Here is a 21358-nt window from a genome sequence, read left to right as displayed (position 1 = left end):
TATATATATATATATATATATATATATATATATATATATATATATATATATATATATATATACGCAGTAAGCCTGCTTGGCAATAGACCAAATAGCTGCGCTCAATGCTGAGCCTAGGTTGCACGTACCCCTGGCGAAGCCGGCATTCAAGCGCGCGCAAAGCCATCCCTCGAAGTCCACAGTAATTATACGGTGACCTGTTGAGACAAAAAAAAAAACAAACGAAAATAAGTTAGGCAAAAGGAAGGGATAAATACCTCTTTTCAGAGGGGGAGACACGGGTTATGTCAGGGGTTACAGAAATTGGAGAAAAAACAAAAATATTTCGAGGCACTTCGGTGGTGTATAGTTCGCAGTTGATGAATGTGTAATGTATGCGAGGTGTACTGACGAATAGCATGGAGTTATGAATGCATATTACAGAACGTATGCAAATATGCACAATACAATACAAATGCAATAGATACGCAGCGTATGCTCCCTCCATGTAAAGTGTATTCAGGACTTCCTTACCTGCTTCTAAGTGATCAACAAGTCGTTCTGCAACTTCTTCTGGTTGTTTTATTTTGGACGTTTCCTCGAGGATTTCAGTAAGCTGAGCACAGCAACATATATATTTTCGAGGCATTATGCAATTCAACTGAAACCACAAAGCGTAATATATACCAACGCGGCATACGCTACACGGTATTCACTGCACTACTTATTTGCATCTGTGTCTGTGTGCTTCTGCATAGCAACAAGGCCACGATAATTTAAAGAAAACTGATCACTGAGTTGATGGCCTTAAGTGGCTCTGTGTGCTGAGGGCTTAGGAGTGCTGGTTGTGTTTGGTGTTCTTAGCGCATACTCTGTGGCGAACTTGTTTTTCCCTTTGGTATCCGGGTGTATTGACACTGGGCAGGAAGGCATTAGCAACGAGAATATCCATGCCTGCCACTTCTTGATTGATTACTTCTGCAAATGCTATGAGTGCGGACTTGGTGGCGCTGTATGTAGAAAATCCATATATTGGAACGAATGAAGCGAGGCTGTTAGTGAAGCAAATAGCGCCAAACTGTCGCTTCATCATGCTGGGGAGGATGTGTTTGACTTGCAGGAAGGGCGTGCTGATGTTCATTGCTATTGTTTTTTGTATATTGCTGTTCGCCATAGCACAGAAAGGACGAGGGTCTACGTCCGCTGCGTTGCAGAAAAATACTTCTATAGGCGCCCCCTCTTCTTTCTCTTTTTCTTCAGAGCGGCTGCAGGCCGCTGAGTCCTTCGTCAAGCCCTAAAGTGTACGCAACACAAAAACAGTTGCATAGATGCATTCGAAAACCAAAACAAAGAAAGGGACGAGAGCACAGAAGGAGCAAGAGTTAACAACGGCACAGACACTGCAGCCACCCCTGTAAATAATTCATGAATGGTGGTATTACCTTTAAGGCAACAGCGCGATCAAGGCATTCAATGGCGGCTGTTGGGTCCGCCAAATCTGCTGATACGGTCTGCACGGTGACGGAAACTCCGAGTTTGTTCGCGAGTTGTATGCAGTTGTTTTGTGCTTCTTGAAGGGCATCAGCATCACGGGCAACCAGTGTAATCAGCTTTGCCCTTTTCTTTACTGCCTGAGTAGCTATGGCGTATCCAATACCCTTTGAGCCCCCTGTTACTAGAACATGTCTACCCTCGAGTGAAAAGGGAAACATAGCATCTGGTCGTTTGGTGTTTGAGAGGCGTGCAGAACGGCTAAGAACCAACTGAGCCACGTAGAGAAGAACTATGCTTCCCATAACAACAAAATAAAGTGCGATAATCCCGAATACCCCCACTGCATAGGCAATTACGGGAAAAAAGAAAAGCAGAATACACATGCACACCAGCCCCTCCATTTTTCCTCCCCTTCCAGCGGACCAAGGAAGCTTGTAAACCATTTGCGTTACTAATCAAAATTTGGTCATAGGTAAGTCGACAGACAAATACACAGAGAGTACACCCTCTCTGATCTGGGGGCTGCGGGCTGCGAAGAGAGCAACCGGGGCGGGCGGGCGGGCGGAAGGCAGTTCAGTTGTAAGCAATTCAGCTGGAAAATAACTGGAAAAAATGAAAAAGAAGAATAATTTTTGCAACTCAATGTATAAATGAACAGAAGGACTTATGTAGCCGCTTGCCCCTCTCTAGACACGAGGCAGTTGTTAGTGAGGGGTTTATATAAATAATGGGATGTGGTGTTTGCTCTCAGGCGAAAAGGGGTTTTTTGACAGCTAAGTTAAGCTGCTAAATAAAGAAGTTTCGCTAGAAAGATATTGTATGCTTTTTAACTTCTAGGATGTAGCATCATGCTGCTGCCTTCTGGCATCTGCTATATGCGCATTGCTCAGGGCTTGGTCAGTCGGCCGCAGTGCATATATATACAACATGTATACACTATAACGTTTATATAGTATACTCGAGAAAACAAATTCAAGATAATAGAATTGATGGTTTTCCCTTTCAAATGATTTATTGCAGCTTCCCCCAAGGTAGGTGGTTCTTGCAATCCATCGTTGGTAGTGGGTGATGTTGCGGCTGCGTTGTCTCCCGCCCTTGCTGTAGATGTCGCTGTCCTGTTTCCTCGTGTATCTCTCCTTTTGATGACATTTGGTTTTATTTTATTATTCTTTAGTCGTGTCATGGTTTTATACGATTGTGTTTATTCACTCTTCTGCTCTTCTCACCCATCTGGGGCGAGTGACCTCGTTTGGTGCAGGGACCACCTGTATGCAACGGTCGTCAGTGCCATTTAAATGTGCGCTTCCGTAAAAAAAAAGAGATTATGCTGTAAATTGAAGCTTATTTCTCAATCTGTAAGGCGCTATTGGGCTGCAACGACTAGGCTGGCCTGCCCCTAACCCCGTTCTCTGTCTGTACGTTGCCGTTACCAGAGAAAGGGGCGTAGGGTTTACAGTTTACTCCGCTAGGTGGCTGCACTTCTTACTGATGATTCTCCATCTGCAAGCGAAGTGGCGCTCCCGTATTGTACTAGGGGGGCCTCGGTATTCGGCTCAGAAGGGTCCTGTAAGCAGCCCATGGGCTGCGCAGCGTCAGCTGTCTGAAGTTCATATAGGTGTTTCTAGTGGTACGCAGGCTGAAATCTTCGGGCCAACTGTGTGCTTTACAATTGTTGTTGTTGTTCCCGTATCTCTACAGTGTTGGCGCATGCGAAAACGGGGTATCGGTTGTGCTTGCAGGTTTGGTTACCCGTTCAACGCGCATCCCAGCACGGTGTGCCGTAGCCCATGGCAGGCCGCCTCCTCTCCGCGCCAGCATCCGGCCCTTATACCGCTGTGTGCAGGATACATGGACACTGGGAAGGGATGTCAGATACCTTTGGGGAACTCTTATGTTTCAGAATTTTGAGTGCGTTGCAGCTCATGTCGCCCCTTTGCCAATAGTGAACACTCTCGTTTCACCAGTCTGCAATGTATGCATGGTTGAAACGGGCACGCGAGTGCTGCGAATCCAACAATCACAGTCGTACTGCGGGGTGTACAACACTGATTCTTCGTGGAGGTGCTTCGGCTGAAGAAACGAAGCAATTTCAATGCAGACTCAGAATCTGTTTCCGAGCCTGTAAGGTGTCAGTTGTCCCTCATTAACTTGTTTATCAAAGACGTGAAATACTAAGTATGGAGGCAACAAGCGTAATGATGAAAAACAATGTCAACTTCTGCGTCGCAACGGGTGAGCTGGCATTTTCCGTGAAACGTTGAACCATCGAAATATTCGACTCTGCGTAAAGGGAACTCCCTTTTTGGCTGCCGAATCGCACATATCAAACTAGAAGTTATTTCTTGTACTTGCATACAATACTACATATATATATACATATATATATATATATATATGTATATATATATATATATATATATATATATATATATATATATATATATATATATATATATATATATATCGTGCAAACACAGGCCCCAGGCATCGGGCTAACACAGAACTGAAGAATTCATAGGAAGAGGTAGACGTTAAAATGAATAGAAGTGGTCCGTCAATAAAGAGCACAGCACAGCAAACAGTTGCTCATGGCTGCCTCATTGCGTCAAGAAACGAAAAAACGCAAAATACAGAAGTCCCTCCGCAGCTGCACTGGCAGCAGAGTGCATTTTCTTCCCTCAAACAAAATTCGGTGGCTCTCCCTGAGTGGCAAGGGGCTGCAGCAGTAGTCCCGCAACACTGCCAAAGCGTCAATAGCAGCTGCACTGCGTCGGCACCACAGCTAGCAGGCCAGCTACGGGCCAGACAGAAAACACGAGAGGCTTTCAAATATCGAGGCCCTTCATTGTTGCATACACCCGAGGCATTTCAAACAAAGCCATCTCCTGCGACAAGCATGCCAACAAAAAACGTTGAAACGGGGACAAGCATAGTGTCGTAGGAACGTGGGCGCTTCGCTAGCTAGCTGTCTGCACGCCAGAGCCACTTGAAAGAGACCAAGCTAAAGTAGCAGCACAACCAACACCTTACGAAACCTCTCTCACTTACATTGTGCAGCGAGAGGCGGGCGTTCGTGGCACCTGCAACGATGAGGGCCGCCTCAACTCTCTGTCTCTCTACATTGCACCCGAAAAGCCCTAATCGTTTCAGCTGCTTTCCTGCACCAGCCAATTGCAGCACATCACAGCCACTAACGACAAAAAATGAGAATAAAAAGGCACAAAGGCAACATGCGGCTAGCTAGCTACCGAAAGGACTAAATTCCTACGACAGGAACAGCCGCTGCCAGGTAGCTAGGCAGGTGGCCATGCGAAGTAAGCTCAAAGGCAGCAGCATACAACTAGTGAAGACAGCACACAAGAAGCTCGATAATTCCATTCTGTCAGCAGCCAACACCAGCTGCCACTGCACAGAGAATCCGTGCGCAGCCAGAAGCACTGTCTACACTGCACTTGGGGAACACGCAAAACCCGCGCCACCTGCAGCAGAAGCTGCTGCTGCAGCTGCAGCGCCATGCAGCATCACTACTGTATCAACTAAGTCTGGGGTATCACCTGAAGCAACAATGAAATGCGCGTCGCAGAAGGCTGAGGTGACTCTCCAGCAATGCGAGACGTCAAGAAAACGAAGGAGGGGAAGCTCAGCCAGCAGATGCGCCAATAGAACATCATCTATGGCCCTGCAGCAGCAGTGCGAGCAGCACATAGAAAGGGCAGGAGAACTGAGCACCAGACACAAGGAACCAGTGTGAATGCCAGCAGTCTTACTGAAGCAGTAATAGCCTGAATAATAAATAATGTAATACACGTACGCTGTGTGACTGAGCTTGAGGCGGGAAATAGAGGGTAGAGAAAATGCAAGACGAAAAAGACAGTCCCGAGAGACTGGACCCGTGCACGAGAGATCCAACATTTGCAGCTTGGGGCAGCCGTCCACAACTGCTGAAACAGTTGTTGTCGTCACTGCGGTGTCTGTACACCCAGGCATATCAGCAGAACCCACATGAATAACAACACACTGATAGCGACACGTTTGCCACATGCAGGTGCAACGCCCACCATACTGTTGAACTGCATCTATGTCGCACCTGCTAGGACAAGCACTTGTAGGTTGTGCAGCTCAGCGAAGACATGAGCCGAGGAGTCATCGATTGCCGTGCCCCGTAGATCGAGAAACTCCTGCAAAAGCCAACACAAACACCTGGGGTATACAGTTAGCCGCACGGTAGCTGCACCTGTACATAGATGCAGCAGCAGCAGATCATCAGACACCCCATGAAACCCTAAGCCTAAAAGTAAAACCTTACAAGTGTTGCCTTTGCGTTGGCCAGTACAGTGAAGTCTTTCATTTCGCTGCAACGCGCTAGCGACAGAAATTTGATGGGGGCTATGCATCCCTCTTCTGCCTGATCCGGAGGACGTTGCTGTGTCTGTCCTTGTCCTTGTTGCTGCTGATGTTGCTGCTTCTGCTGCTGCTTCTGCTGCTGCTGCTCTTGTCGCTGCGGTGTCAAGAGGGCCTTGAGAGCGCGACAGGTCAGCCGGCAGCATCCACGCGCACCGGCCGTCAGTCCCAAGGCCACTCTCTCAAGCCGCGGCAGAAACCCCAAAGTTAAAAGAGCTTCATCTGTCAATGAGAAGCAATCACGAAGATCAACGCACCGAAGGTCGCGCAGTCTGCAGCAACAGAAAAAGATGCAGCAGCAGCAGAAAAGCGTGCAGCAGCGTAAAAAGATATACCGCAGTGAAACGAGAAAACGACCGGGTTTCTAGCTGCTGTAGCAGCAGCAAGTGCAGCAGCCCATAGGGATTTCACAGCAAGACCAGCACATCAGCTGACCTCAGAAGAAGAGTCCTGAGGCTCTTGTCACTCATTTTGTTGCACCGACGCATCACCAATACCTGCAGCTTCTGAGGCAGCGCGCTGCTACGAGCGCGGGAGAGACGCTCCATTTGGGAGGCGCTTAAGCCCCCTCCTGCTGTTATCTCCAGCAGCCGCAGACTTGGCGAGCTGCAGCAGATGCAGGCAGCAGCGGCACACTCAGCGGTCAACACAATCATTTCCTCACAACAGAACGAAACGCTTGGAGGGAGAGCATAACTAGGGGCTTTACTCATTCAGGTTCAGGGCCTATGGTCTAGGGTTTAGTCCCCGCAATAAGAAACTGCAATGTTTTTCTGGGGGTTAGGGTTTAGGGTTTAGGGTTTTCAGCTAACCTCATTATCGCCCGTATGAGGGCCTCTGCAGAGGAGGCCGTTGAGGCGTCCCCAGAGAAACGCAACACCCGGCGCTGGCGACGTATAAGTGCAGCAAACCGGCGGCACGCTGCAGCAGCAACAGCAACAGCATTGGTAGCATGCCGTAGCTGCATCGGCTCGCCCCCAAACCCATATACGTGCTGCAGGGAGTAGCTGCAGAAGTAGCAGCAGCAGCAGCAACAGCCGATGCACCGCCGCACAGGCCTCATAGCCCAACGGTAGCAGAAGGGGTGGCAGCAGCAAAAGCAGCAACAGCAGCAACAGGAGCAGCAGCACAACTGCATCGAAGACTTACTCATTGAAATCTCCCTCCCACCGAAGTCAAGTACTTGCAACACCAAAGGATCAGGCAGCTCTGCCCATGGCCGCGTTTGACGCGCAGCAGCAGTACGACTAGAACCAGCAGAAGATGCAGCAGCAGCAGCAGCAGCAGCAGCAGGCGCCGGCTTTGGATCTGCAACAGAGTGAGCGTTCTTCCTTCCACTAGTGCCCCCGACAGCCACTTCTGGAGTACCATCTGAACGGGAGGCGTTTCTTGCTGCAGCCGTTGGTGCTGCTGGTGCTGCTGTTGAGGCCGCCGCTGCAGCTCTGCTGCTCAATGTGCGTGTTTGCTGAAGGGCAGCAGCAGCAGTGGTGTATTTCAGTCCCATCCATCCGTAGTCTGTTGACGCGAGAGGCTTGCTGTTACTGCTGCTGCCTCGAGCAGGAGCAACAGCAGCAGCATGGTGAGATGTCGACGATGCCGTGCAGCGCAGTTTGCTGCTGAGGCTGGTGGAGCCGCAGGATCTGAGTGGGCGCTTAAGCCGCCAACATACAGCACCGCCAGCATCTCCTGATCCCAGCGGTGTTGTTTCTGGGCCTCGTTCAGATGTATTCGCTGCTGAAGGGGCACGCTTCGGTGTTGCATGCGCTGCTGCATCTTCATTTGCTGCTATGGTTGAGTCTGCATCTGCTGCTGCTGCTGCAGCATATGCTGTGGGCGCTCCTGCATCTCTGCATGATGCTGGGAAGACACGGGTGGAGTTGCTTGGGTCGCCTGGTGCTGGAGGCCCCAAGGGTTGCCGTTTCTCCGTTCTAAGCTGTCCTCCCTTCTGATCCCCGCTGCAGACTGAGGGTTCTTTAAGGCCGAAGAAGCGCCTCAGGGCCTCAGCCGAAATGGGGGGCCCTTTGCTGCTGGAGTTGCCTCTGCTAGCCGATCCCCCGGTGAGCAGTGCCCGCTTGCTGCGTTGCTGCAGTGAGGAGCTGCAACTTGAAACAGGCACACCTCCAATTGTGGCAGATACTGCAGGTGCTGAAGCGTCTACTGGGGCCTCCTGCGATGGCACAGACGATGCTTCTGCTGCTGCTGCTGCCCCTCCACACGGGGCGCTCCATTGCATGATTGCACTTGCAGTGTACGTACACCCAAATCAGCGCAGTGCGAATGAGAAGAGCAGCGCGGCAGAAGTAGAAGGAATGGAATTGCTGTGAATTTCCTCTCGAGGGAGAGGACTCCTGTCTGGTAGCTGTTCCTGCTCCCGCTGCCGAAACCGCTGCCGATGGCAATACCGTTTGTTACCGGCTTTGCTTCTACTGCCCCTATAAGCAACCAAATATTAAATTAAACGGGGTAAGAGCGAACATTTAAGTGAAGAGAAGTAGTAGGGGTGAAGCACTCTGGCAACCGATAGTCGGGGCTGAACAGACCACGGGGCCCTCCCTCCCTACGATCAGGCAAGGGGCCCCCTGTAGTAGCGGGGGGTTCAGAAGCTGACTATAGGTTTATGGAGGCCCACCTGCAAGTGACTTCGCCAATATAGTTATTCTTATTCACCAGCAGCTAAGTTCGATTATCTTCCAGTGCGTGTGGCTAGAAGAGGTGGGCGGGATGCTGTCCCTGTCCCCATAGAGTAGAGTGGTCTGCCTGCAGTTAGCACAGGAGCACTCACTCGGCCGTGGTAGTTTGCCTGCAAGTAAATGCAAACGGTGTATCTGCGCATACAGAGGTAACGCATGCAGTAAAGGCAGCTTTGTTGAGGTTTCCCTGTGTGCACACGCGAGGCTGGCGTGCATCGCCAGCTGCGGCAAGTTGCACTGCAACTGCAGTTAGTCTGCATCCTTCCCCGCCACCCCAGGCCCTGAGCTGAGCGCTCAGGATGCCCGGGGGCAGGGGAGGGAGGTCAGCGGCAGTTGGTGTACCCAGCATGCCCAGCTGCTTCTTGAGGGCGCATATATTCAGTATTTTGACTATGTTGCAGCTGATAACGGTCTCTGGCTACGATTGAGGACTCTCATAACTCCATGCTAGAAGAGAGCTACGGGTTGAGTAAATTACTGAGTCGCACGCTCTATTACCTTGCTCAGTTGGGTCCAACTTTACTATGTTGAAGGGCAGTATCTGCCGACAGTAGTGAATCTATTAGTAGGAGCGCCACAGCGCTTTCCCCATACAGTCAACGAAGAGTGGCAATGTCTGCATATATTTTCCTCATTCGTCAAGAAGCAGCAAATACCCATCAGGGTCATATGGTAAATATCATTCGTAACCAAGTGAGAAATAATAACAAATGTAGTTCGCAAGATAACCTTAGTGAAGCAGAGTTAGCTATTAAACGAGGAAGATAGCATATAGAGGGACAAGCAGCAGTGCAACTGTCCCCAGCAGGGGGTCCGAGCCAAGCCAGCTACTACGGCGGCTGGAAAAGCAACACACATAGAGAACGATTTCGACTATGAACATCTGGAGCCACGGCACAGCATGATTCCGTTCATCGGCTAACATACTTTTCCGCTATCTGCGAAACAAACGCAGCAGTGTTGCTATCCCAGCTTGATTCGCTATGAAGACAGGGACATCCACTGCAGTGCTGGTGGGTAGAATGTTGGATATAGAGTACACCAGTTGAGCGGAAGTCCGTTAAAGCGGATTACCACGCAGCACCCATCAGAGGGAGCACACCGCAAAGGGAGTGCAGAGTGCAACCAATACACTGGCATCTCAGGGATAGTTGACTGGGGGGCGTGTCCAGCGGTCTAGAGCACCAATACCCCCAGTCAGAGCATTTTTCCTTATATTTTCAGACATCTATTCTATCGGTAACTATTCTCCAACCAATACATAGTAGAGTTTCAGGCTTCTTGCTTCCGTATCGCATCGTAGCACGCCCTCTTCTGTCCCTGTATAATGACCGTAGCTGGAATCCTAATTGATCCGTCTAAGTTCCGCTTTGTAGGAACTGTCACCTATATGAAACAAGACAAACAATCGTTTGATAAGTGGTCCCGTGTATGGTATCATACTCTGCCACTAGGCATGCAAGAGCCATGTTAACACTACTGTAATGCGTGCTTTTCGGCATTTTTCAAGGACAAGAGCGAGCCGCAATGAGGCCAAAGACTTGAAGGAAGAGTTTCCCCTGAAGCAGCTAGCTTCTTCCCCCGTATCCAGGCGTCCTGGGCGTCAGCTTAGGGCCTGGGGTTGCTGGAGAGTAGGCCACCTAACAGGAGTTGCAGCGCACCCCGCGGCAGCTGGCAGTGCACGCCAGCAACACATGCGAGCCTAAGGAAACTTCGACGAAGCTCTCTTCACTGCATGTTTTATCTCTGTAGAGACATATGGATTATTTGTGACTGCTTGTAGGCAGCCTATCAAGGCCAAGTGAATGATCCTACGTTAACTACGGGCAGACCATGCTACAACTACACCTATTCCTGTCCCATTTCCCCTTCTTCCAGCCATACCCAGAGCAAGATCATCAAGCTCAGCAGTTAGTGAACGAGAACAACTATATTTCCCCAGTTACTGGCACAGACAGTGCGCATCATCTGATAGTAAGCCGCGCACTACTCCCTGTGCTAGAGAGCCGGCACACTAGTAACGCTTTCTCCCCTCTTGCGGGCAGCCGACACGGCGCAAGAACCGAATATTGGAGAATTGCAATTTATTTAATATGTTGTTCCAGTAGAATTTCACTTCTTGAAATGGAGCGTATTGCATTTAATTGCGGTTTTACCTCCATTTCAACTCAGCCCCACCATGAACCACCCACCAGCTGAGGCGTAACACGTCAACCACCACCGGTCAGCCCCATGTAGCCGAATCCCTTTCTAGGATAGGGAAGGGCTAAAATCCGTTTAATTCCACTTAATTTAGTCCAAATTGTACCCTTCAGAACACTGAGTCAACACTTACACTGCTAACATTTCGTCCCCTCAGGGGGAATGCCACCCCTGCAGTCTCTTGGATAGTAGTCGTCTATTTGCGTCGTTATCTCGCGATGCATTCGTAATTATTAGGCTTCTTCTTGGCGAGAGTCAGCAGCCTGTCCTTGTATAGAGGAGAGAGCGATTAATCTGCCCCTCAGCCTCCCGCGTTCCCTCCTTTGTCTTCGAAACCTTGTCGTCTCTCTCTATACAACTCGGCACGCCAAATCATGAAGCAGGAAGGAGAGCCAGGGCCACTCCTGGCTTGGCGCAGCGTTGGAGTTGAAGGTTTCTCCCCCAAGGGCATCTCTGCTGTGGTCCGCTTCCCGGCTCAGGGGTCCTCAGACACAGCAAAACGGCCCCTGTTATCAGATTTCCTTACTTACAATGGAACTGCAACGATCCTCGCTCACCGGCAGTTGCCATCTGAGGCAGAACCAGGAGCAAAAACTGTGGCGGCAAAGGGAGATGTTGAGAGCTGCAAAGTGTGCATCACAGCAGCATCAGCAGCTGACAGCGGTGTAACCGCCTTGGCCTCAGCAGAGGCTGAGGCAGCCGGCGCGCCTTTACAACTGTTCGTCGGTTTGACGAATGGTCAGCTGTGGCAAACAGAAATGAAACAGCAGCAGGACCACCACAACAACGAGCCGGGTGTAGAAACGCAACTTCCTCGTAAACTCGCCGTCGCCTCGAAGCAGCTGTTGTGCTGCCGGATGGCTGAGCCAGTCGACATGGTTTGCTGCTACGTCCAAGGAGAAGGCGTATCAGCATCTTCTGGGGCTCAGGAGCCGCAGAAAAGCAACACTAAATACACTTTAATGCTAATTGCATTGTACAGCGATGGCGTTGCCGTTGTCTCGTGGCCTGAAGCTGGCCAAACGACGGAACTCCCGTGAGTCGTTCTCCCTCTCCCCCACTGCGGTGTAAACCAAAGGAAAGGTTTTTTCTGCTGCTCGTGTTGCTGTTGTTTCCGCCAAAGCATACCTCATATAACGCAACAACTTGTTGAGGTGTCGATCTCTTTGCAGTGCTGTGGACGGCGGCTGTCGTATCACGTTGTCCCCCCAAGGGGATCGTCTTGCCATAAGCACCCGAAAGAGGCGTTTAGTTCTGATGGAACGAAAGGGAAAAGAGTTTACTATTATGAAGGACTTTTCACCTCTCAGACTCACTGGCCCAACGGACCAGCCAGCTCAACCAACATGGTGCGTCAACGTTCATTTTGATTGTATGTAACCGCGATTTGTTATTGCCTTCATTTCTATTTTTTCTAAGTTACTTTCCGTTTGTTTTTGCTTGCGTACAGGGTAGGGGAGGATAAGCTGCTGCTGCCAGGGGCGTCGCAGCTGCGGAGCTCATGCAAGGCAAATGCGTGGGAAGAGGCAAAGGAGGCGCCAGCTCTGACAGAGGCTGACACCCCCTCCCATTTGGTTTTCCTACAGCACTGTGGCTCTACTGTTGGAATTAAAGTGCTGGACGGCGCAGTAGATGCTAATGGAGAGGCACTCGTTTGCGGTGTAGCGACATCTGGGGCAATATGCATTTGGAGGATGCAGCAAAAAGAACCACTTGTGACGATACGAAGTAAATGACCAACTTTCGATTAGATTTCCGCTGCCCTGTGTTTGCCCTTCCTTTCTTGATCTATCATTTTGTCTGCCGCACAATAAATGTATTATATATATATATATATATATATATATATATATATATATATATATATATATATATATATACATATATATATGTGCGTGTGTGCGTTTGTGACATATATTTATTGTGCGCCTATACTGTCGATACTTACCGTTTGTGTGCAGTTGGTAGGGATGCTCAGCTTAGGGGTATTTACTGCCTGGCCTCAAACTCCCCCCTTGCCCCTTTGTTGCTGCTGCGGAACGACGGTCATTTGGGCATTCTAAATCTGTGCTCCGAGGCTGTGCGGAGTGCCATTGAGAGGTCAGCAGCTGCAGCAGCAGCTGCAGCAGAAGCTGCTGCTGCCGCTACACCTAGGCGCGCAGACGAACACAAATCAAAGTCGAAAAAGACTCACAAATCGCAGAAACCTGGGGTGGAAAATACAGAGGCTGATGACACCAAAAGTAAGCAAACGTAGTGAAAGGTCACCAACTAATTAAATGAAGTGCGATGCAGATGTTTCTAGTATTGCATGTGCGCGCGTGGTGCTCTTTTTAATGTGAAAACTATAAGCAGATTATAACCAAGAAACGTTGTATATGACAGTACGACAGCATGGGTTTCGAAATCTAAGGGAGGTACTGTTGTGCCACAGCAGTTGCCGTTGGCTATGAGGACGTACATTTGTCTCTCTACTTGGGGGAAATAAAGGCAGAAAGCAGCATTCGTCCGTTTCTGTGTTCTGTCTACTTGCCCACAGACAGTGCCGCTTCTGCGAAGTCAGTTCAAGACTTTTTGAGTCGGGAAGCTGCCGAAGCTTCAGCTGACGAAACGGAAAGTGAAGCGCAAGAAAACGACCTCTTCAACGGGATGGACCCTGAGGAAAGAAGTAAGCAAGCACCTGGGCCCTTGTCTTGTGTCAGTCTGACGCCATGCATAAACACATATCTAACTGAAAGCATAAGGGCTTTACAGTGTTCAACCAGACGCGCCGCACCCACAATGTGGTCTCTCTAAGCACTTCTTGGATGCATAGACCGTTTTCCACCACGTATTAATTAGCGTTGTTCCCATGCACACTTGTTGAAGAACCACTGTGCCTTTATTGGCTTGATTATTTGTTCACAAGCAGTAGAACGACATAGAGCAGTCATCGACCACAAACATTTCAGGGCACCCTCCGCTGCCGCTGAGGCGCGGAAATTTAACATCAAGAAATGAGGATGTTACGTGAGCAAGCATTCCATTTTGTTCTTGTGTGAACACTGGCGCAGCCCCTCCTAAGAAACGCACGCACAAGCACCGTAGACGACCACCGGCGGGAGAAGAAGTGGAAAGCCAAAGCAGCGAAACGGAGTCCGGCGACTCCCGCAGGGCATCCATTGATGGCGAGGGGATGTATGGCACTGAAGCCTTCGCCTCCAGCCTCACTGCGTTGCAGTCGGAGCTACAGGAGGCTCAGGCGATGCTGAATGTCTTGATGAAGAAGCAACACGTAACCAAACAGCGGCTTATCCATCCAGGCGGTGGGCCTCAACCAAAAGACCCCGGGAAACCCTGGTGCGGCTAACACGAGACGCAGCTCCTTATGCCCAATTCTTAGCCATTTGGGATTTTCCCCACTAAATAGGACCACGCTGTCGATTGGCGCCATTCAGTTGCCTCATGGTTGTGCATTGTTCTGTGTCCTCCCGCGCACATAGACTGCGCGAGATGAGATTTCTTTATTGATGCAATATACAGTGTTGCTATGAAGTGGGCACGATCACGAGAGTCTCGCATCTTAGTGGGTGGGCTTCTCAGGTGTTTGTACTGGACGCATATCGGTCATATCACTAAAACCGTGACGGCGGAAAACTCCGTGCTCGACATATTTAATTTTTCTCCTGCGGCCGTTTCGGAGGGATCAGCGCACAGAAAACTTGCAGATCTGCATAACTCCTCGGCCGCTGCTCTGTGTGAGTATATTGAACAGCCGACTTGAGGGCCTAGAGGATGGTCTCACTTAACCGGTTTTGCCCAGAGAGCCAGTGGAGTGCTGCTCAAGAGACAGTATCATCTGCTGTTTTTCTGCAGGTAGGGCTGGCGTGGTCTTGGCAGCGTCAGGGTCCTCTCGCAGCGTTATGGAGTTTCGGTGAGCTGCTCTCTGCCGTGGTTAAGAATAGTTCAAGCCACCGTCTCAAGTCTAAGGATATATTTACATCGTATCACCACATGTCGCTGACTGATTCACTTGGTAGCTTCGTTCTGGCGTTTCCCTTCTTCAGCTGCTTTGTGGATGCGGGATCGTGGGTAAAGCACTTCCCTGAGGGAGAGACGATTGTTGCGGTAGCCGCAGGAGATTCCTTCGTGGCTGCAGTGACCGAAGACAGGTAAGCCTTCACCAACTGCCAAGAATGTATATAATGCTCTAGGGCAGTCTAGTCTAGTGCCTTACATGGCAGCAAAAGCCCCTTTCCGGCAGTTTTGAAGAGCCCATAGCAGCGATAACGAATCACACGGGGAGCATTGAAGGAAGCCGACAGGTTTACTGCTCGCATATATTCCCTTTGCATTCGGCGGTTTTGCAGTTTTATCGCAGATGCGAACACATGTTGGTATATGTTGTTTCAGGACGCTGCGCATCTTCACCTTGGGGGGGGTCCTGTTGTACACGGCCGACGTGTTTGGCAGGCCTGTCTCGTTGTGTGGCTCGCAGCAACTGCTGATTGTTTTAACTCAGACTGGATACAGCGAGGGCTTTCTGCAGCTGCACTGCTCTGTCTTGCACGTGCATCCGATCCCTTCGTGCCCCAATGCCACTTTTCGCCTGCCCATTTCTTGCTTCAAACGGCGGCTAGCGGCTCCCCCTGCCGCTGCTGCATCGATTCCCGATGTGGACATAATCCACGAAGGTAACAGCAATTGAATTCTTCTTTCCACATGACACATACAAGCGCATGAACCTATCAAGCGGCGAATATGCCAAGGTGAATCGCTGGGAACATTCTGTGCTCCGTTTCATCTCTGTGCATGGACTCAGGCTTCTTTGATCTCGAATCGCCACTTGATTGGATCGGCGTTTCTCTAGGAGGAATGCCAGCAATAAAGGACGTTTCAGGCAAGTTACGTGCCACTTCCCTTCTAATTCTTTACGTGTCACTGGACTCAATCTTAGATTGCATTCATTGATGTGCTAGCCGAGGCGGGCATGCTGACCTAGATGATTACGCAGTGCTCGCAGAAGCTTACTTCGTAGAGTATAACCAGGCGACGTTTTGTTTCCTTACATGGCATCTGCTTGGCGCAGGAGTTGTGCGAGGGTTGCTACCGGTTGCCTCCTCCAACGTAGGGGGACTCGGTTATGCTTTTAAATGGGTGAAGCTGTGCTCACTTGAAGATGCGTCGACAAGCGCACCTCTATTTCCAGTAGTCATCGACGAAACGAAAGTCAGTGAAGGCACACAAAAGGAGTTGAGCATACAACTGTTGACTCAGTTCCCAGTCACTTATCTTTATTCAAGAAACGAGCTCACTGAGCCTTCTGGTTTCTTACTGTGGTATTTTTAGGGCGAGCTGGGTGTCATACGGATCAAGGCCGCTGAAGAAGGCCAATCCTACCCTGACTGCTCCGTTTCTGAAGCCTTTTTCGGCTATGCAATGGAGCAAATCCCACTCCGCATCCCCTCCCCCGACCTGTGGAGCTATTCACGGTGGCAGAGGCTTTTGCGGCAAGACAAACAGCTGAAGGGCGTTGGTGACGGGGGAGGGGATGCCGCTCTGGTGCCCTGGCCTCAGTATGACGAACTGCGGCTGCAACAAGAAATGGCCATTAGGCAGTTAAACCACTTTGTCAGCATTTGTGGGGGATCTGCGGTCGGTGGCGCCGAAGGAGATGCTGAGGCCAGGGAAGCTCAGAGAAAGCTGCAACTTCTCAGCAAGCGGCACGACAAATTTTGCTTGCGAGGGTTCGCCAAGTGCACAGACGACAAGCGGGTAAGAAGGCTAGTAGCTAAATTCATACATGAGGAATAGAAGCCAACCTCTTCCTGGCGGCTCACTGCTTCTGTGCGATCATTATTCTTAAAGAAGTGGAGTTCGTTTAGACTTACACGCCACTGATTAGCATAGCTGCCGCAAGATAAAATATCGAAAAGTCCCCAGCAATGCACACATATCTACAGAAGGAAGGGATCAGCTTTTTGCACTGTGAGGCTGCCTTGCGAATTCCGTCAGCACCTTTTTCCGCTTTGTTGTCTTTGCAGCTGCATGGCGTCGCCAAGGACATGGCGCTGAGACTTAAGACAGAAAATGCCCCCCAGCACGCTCGTTCACTTCTTGACTCTGATACACGTCTCCAGGCAGAGTAAGCCAATCGGGCCCGTATCTTTCCCTGTATAGTTTGAGGAGCAGCGTGCCGTATCGGTCGATCCCTAGCTCGTAGCTAGTAAATATTGAATCAGGGATAGCCAGTACGAATTTGCCTTGCCATGAGCGCCTATGTAGGTGGTGACCAATATATTACCATTATCATCAACACAGATTATGCGAGCTACCCTCGGGGCAGGGGCAGTACCTCAGAAGTGGATTAATCCTCAAATGATTATATGTTTTTTTCTTTCCCCCATTTTTTCCTGATCGTTTCGCAGTCAACTAAGGGAAGCGCTTCTGTGGCAGGAGCAGCAACGCCAACACTTCACTGCGCCAGCAGCAGCACCAGCGCCAGATACGAATGCTTTTCAAAAAGAAAACTCTCCACCGCTTGAACAGTCAGCTGAACAGGCGGAACGAAAGTTCCTGGGTGCTGGAGGGACCCCCCAAGCGTTGACAACTGAAAAAACGTCTACTGTTCAGCGGCTGCTTCAGGTATGTTTGCAGAACTAGTCACTCCACCAGGCCAGTCTACAGCACTCCTACAAGTCTTCATAGCCGGTAGGAGGGCCTGTGTTGTTTTCTGTACAAGGCCATACGTTGAGAGCGTTTTTCTGGGATGGGCTTGTGTGCTCGCAGTGGCAGCAGCAGCAACAGCAGCAGCAACGCAAAGGTGGCGATGGGGGTTTAGTCGCGCTTTTCGATGGCCAGAAACGCAGAGCGTCTGAATCAAATGTCGATAGGGCGAGCAAGAAGACCTATTTCCACAAGGCTGACTGAGGCGTAGTAGAGTTCTACTGCCTTTGATGCGCGCCCAGCGCAAGAGATCAGATGAGGAAACCAAAAGAGCCGAAAGGGCATACATTTAGGGGGCACCAGTTGCTGGCTCGAACCGTTGCATATTTTGACGGTTTGTGTGCCAGTGCCCAGCTGCCTTCCCTTCTGAGAAAACCAGTCAGTGAAGGGCATCGACGCTCCTATGTAGGCAACGCATTTGATCTGCGGGAAGTTCCTGCCCGACACTACTGGATTGGAATAAACGCTTGCCCATTGTTGACTAGGAGCACAAGTGCTCGCGAGCCTGTCTGTCAACGCGGGCAAGCATGTGCTCATATCCAAAGGGCAGCATTGCAAGTCCATTAGACACTTGTTTCAAATCAGAGCGAAGTTTGTGGTGGTTGTCTCAACGGCTTAGCGGAGTCGCATTTCACTCTTAGCTCCAATACCCCACTTCTTAGGCGATGCGCAGCGGCAGGGTGGTGAATCACCTACCAGGGAAACTAAAGTCTCTTTCTTCAATTCTGCCCTCAGTACTTATCCTTTCAGGTGTCAAAAAATATGTTCTGAGCTGTTTGTAACCGTTGGCTCCTCGTCTCTACCAACGCCAGCTAACATGTGCACGTCATTCTACCAATTATCTGACTTCGCGCCTCCCCAAAATTCCAAAATATTCCAACGCACTTACGCGATCTTGAGTTAAGCGAAAAGGATATGCTCAAGCACAGCTATGATTTCCAGGAACATACTGTTGTCCCAATCACAGCGAAATACTCGGCGAGAGCTACTGTATGTAAATTGATTGGCAGCTCTCATCTAGCGCCCGTGGAAGCGCAAAAGCTTGGCATTATCTCATTTGAAAATAATATCAAACAACTCGCTTTTAACTAGTATATCAAAACTAAAATTCCCCCGTCGAACTCCAGGTCGTATGTTGGGCAATCGCAGAGGAAGCGGACACCTTCACTGCTACTGAGTGCCACTGCAATGAAAGTAACAACGATAATAAAAGACGAGGATGAAGGGTTCAAAGCACCTCCAAAGAGTTAAAATCAAAGCCTTGATCGCCACCCACCCGCAAGGCAACACCCCCATCAGCTGCGAAAGACGCGCAGTTGTTCAGGTCATCGTCAATAAGCAGCACCTCTTCCTTTGAAACTCCAAACCGCTCTTGAAGCTGCACGCAATAATATAACCACAACAAACTGATGCTTGAATTAATCTCGACTTATACGCTACCGCTAGGCCCCTGAAACGAGGAATTGCCCATGCACACACAAGCGATGAATTCAAGTATTCAAGTGCAACCGTGGCAATTCCCAGTATTGCTCTGCGTGTGGTCCGCGGGTCCTTCAGAACCTATTGATTGCTTATTACTAATAAATAAGTCAAGCAGCCTGTATACTGATGGAGCATCGAGGGAACAGACCTTGCTGATGTGGTATGACTTGTCGTAAGGCATCGGTCCATCTAGACCTAGTGGAAGGTAGTCATCAGGCAGCTTGTATAGCCTGGAATCACAACAACAGACCGCACGAATAAAATCCCATATTATCATTTGTTCGCATGCAAAACAGTTCCCGTTACACAAGGCAACGACTCTCCTCTGAACTAAATGTAAGCAAAAAATCAGGGTAGGAACAGGTCTATGCATTACGCAGTCAGCTACTCAACCCTGGAACCAACACCCAAGTCCTGCACTGAATGCCCCCAGCTCACGAAGGATAGAAGGCGAACACTGCATCGACATCGAACGAGGCAGCGCTTTCTCCAAGCACCCGCCGTACAAGCTCTTCGCCTGCAATACGGCCTGAGCGCGAACCGATGGATTTTGGGTCTGCAGGAGCAGCAAAGCAGCATTCAGCAGTCCACTCATCATTCATTCTTTCGTGTGTTCAATAAGTGTGAGCTGCAGCTGGTCACAGGGAAGACACAGGTCTGACGCTGCGGTAAGTCCAAAATAAGTAGGACTCACCGCCAAAGGTCACCACGGCTATACGGATCCCTCGAGATGCCGCAGCCGCCGCAAATGCATTGAAGTCCGGCGCAAGAGATGTGAATATGGCATTGTCTGGCACGTCGGAAGCACTTCCTCCTGCAAGCCGCACATCACCGCGCACAGACCTTGCTTTGTCTACAGGGGCGGGCTAAAGCTATTCCTGAGACACTTGTAGTCTTTGCCTCTGTGTAAAACATTCCTATCGTTGTGACTCTGCATCGTTTCTTGCATGCGAGACTCGATGACGCGGTAGAAGAAGTTAAATATGTTAACAAGGGTCTGCGTGACTGGCTCTGCTTGCCTGAATGCGTGCTGATCATCGTCAAGTCGAAGTCAACAGCAAGGACACGCACGCCCCCCTTTTTCACAGCATCAGCAAGAGATGTGCAAGGGTCTTTTGAGTTTAAGGCTTCTTGGAGGAGTTTCTTAAGCTGGAGCCCTCGGTCGCTACCTGAACTTCCTTGTGCTGCCATGGCGCCTGATGCTATGAACGCAGCCGTGGCGAAGAGCGCAATCAGCCAGGTCAATTGTTTTCGGCTATTGTTGACGCCAGGGGTTCCCTTGCAGCTGCGATGAGGGAGCCAACCCCCCCGATGGCCGCTAGGCAAATCTCCTGACCCGGCAGCGGCTAGGCCCCTGTGGCTCTGCACTGCTAGCGATGGCTGGGGAGGAACAAAGTTGGGAGCCGACCAAGCTCTGATGTGAGCCCACTTCTGCATCGAAAAGATTCCACTGGATTCTTGCCCTTCAGGCATATTCGCGAGTCTTTGATCGAAGGGCTTAGTGCCCCACCTGATACTGCTATGCACAAGCAAACACGTCTCTAAAAGCACCCTTTACTGCTGGCACCGCTAGGAACGCCCTCCCAATATCACCATATTAATTGTTTAAAAATGTGTTCCGGAGTGTAGGAGACACATACAGCTCAGGTGTACAAACGCTGCCCAGGGGCCGTCCTGTTCCAGTAGTTCAAGAGCAAAGGCACTGAGGCCGTTTCTGCCTCACCGACAGGCAGAATAAACAAAAAAAAGGCATCGAAATGAGTGCACCTTCAGAGCTGTGTATTTTTCAGCCTCATTAAGAGGGGTAGCAGCAAACTCGCAAGCAATGCCTCGCTCGTCGACCAGGGGGAATGCGAGAAGAAGGGCCTCTCCGGCGCCGCCGCTGTGTACGGAACAGGCTGTCTCTCGACAGGAAGGATCAACTAATCACGATTTACACAGTTTTAATCAATTTAACAAAGATGAACTAAAAGCCAAACGCCCGGTAGACTTATCCGCTAACGCCAACATATTTCAATTGGGTCTTGTCTTTCCGCTTCGCTCCTCCGTCGAACAAAACATACGACGAGCTGTCGAGCCGTGTGTGACGTGCCATATTTCATTGGTTCGCCCTGCTTATGGTTTGCAGGGTGCCTGTTTAGTGCTGTCTATGGGGGTGTAGTGCACCCGTTCAAAATGTTTACATTGAACTGTCCGCCGGTACTCCCGTGCATTGTGGGGTGCTGGATGGATGGCATGCTCTGCCTGAAGCCGGCACATGTATTTGTGTGTGCCCTCCGGCTCGCTAGGTAGGCCCAAGACACGGTTAAATAGTTGTATAGGCAGTGATACTGCGTGTGTAACGCTGGTTCTCCGGCCTTAACCTGACCGGAGACGAGCCGCAATGAAGGCAAAGACTTAAAGTA

At 50.1% G+C, this 21358-nt stretch overlaps 4 protein-coding genes across 4 annotated transcripts; 1 reads left to right on the top strand and 3 right to left on the bottom strand.

Moving 5' to 3' along the window:
* Window positions 1–811: 811 nt before the first annotated feature.
* On the bottom strand, window positions 812–1775 carry EMH_0009500 (oxidoreductase, putative; the record flags this gene model as incomplete). The annotated part of the gene is made up of 2 exons (XM_038022616.1): window positions 812–1273; window positions 1422–1775. 2 exons carry the CDS (start codon window positions 1773–1775, stop codon window positions 812–814), a joined length of 816 nt encoding a protein of 271 aa, XP_037878470.1.
* Window positions 1776–4298: 2523 nt separating this feature from the next.
* Window positions 4299–8107, bottom strand: EMH_0009490 (Chromosome II, complete genome, related; the record flags this gene model as incomplete). Its single annotated transcript, XM_038022615.1, has 9 exons — window positions 4299–4358; window positions 4522–4631; window positions 5028–5152; window positions 5285–5444; window positions 5561–5651; window positions 5780–6146; window positions 6310–6480; window positions 6687–6795; window positions 7024–8107. The coding sequence occupies 9 exons, from the start codon at window positions 8105–8107 to the stop codon at window positions 4299–4301; spliced, it is 2277 nt and encodes a 758-aa protein (XP_037878469.1).
* Window positions 8108–11140: 3033 nt separating this feature from the next.
* Window positions 11141–17675, top strand: EMH_0009480 (uncharacterized protein; the record flags this gene model as incomplete). The annotated part of the gene is made up of 14 exons (XM_038022614.1): window positions 11141–11802; window positions 11939–12115; window positions 12217–12494; window positions 12728–13009; window positions 13306–13434; window positions 13820–14071; window positions 14622–14679; window positions 14813–14917; window positions 15159–15439; window positions 15835–15974; window positions 16095–16520; window positions 16790–16890; window positions 17174–17390; window positions 17535–17675. 14 exons carry the CDS (start codon window positions 11141–11143, stop codon window positions 17673–17675), a joined length of 3249 nt encoding a protein of 1082 aa, XP_037878468.1.
* Window positions 17676–18699: 1024 nt separating this feature from the next.
* Window positions 18700–20426, bottom strand: EMH_0009470 (p36 protein, putative; the record flags this gene model as incomplete). Its single annotated transcript, XM_038022613.1, has 5 exons — window positions 18700–18849; window positions 19102–19183; window positions 19392–19509; window positions 19648–19767; window positions 20123–20426. The coding sequence occupies 5 exons, from the start codon at window positions 20424–20426 to the stop codon at window positions 18700–18702; spliced, it is 774 nt and encodes a 257-aa protein (XP_037878467.1).
* Between the last annotated feature and the right edge of the window lie 932 nt (window positions 20427–21358).

This window comes from Eimeria mitis, genomic scaffold, assembly GCF_000499745.2.
Source record: "Eimeria mitis Houghton genomic scaffold, Emh_scaff362, whole genome shotgun sequence".
NCBI classification, from domain to species: Eukaryota; Apicomplexa; class Conoidasida; order Eucoccidiorida; family Eimeriidae; genus Eimeria; species Eimeria mitis.
This window is presented reverse-complemented; position numbering and strand designations above follow the sequence as displayed.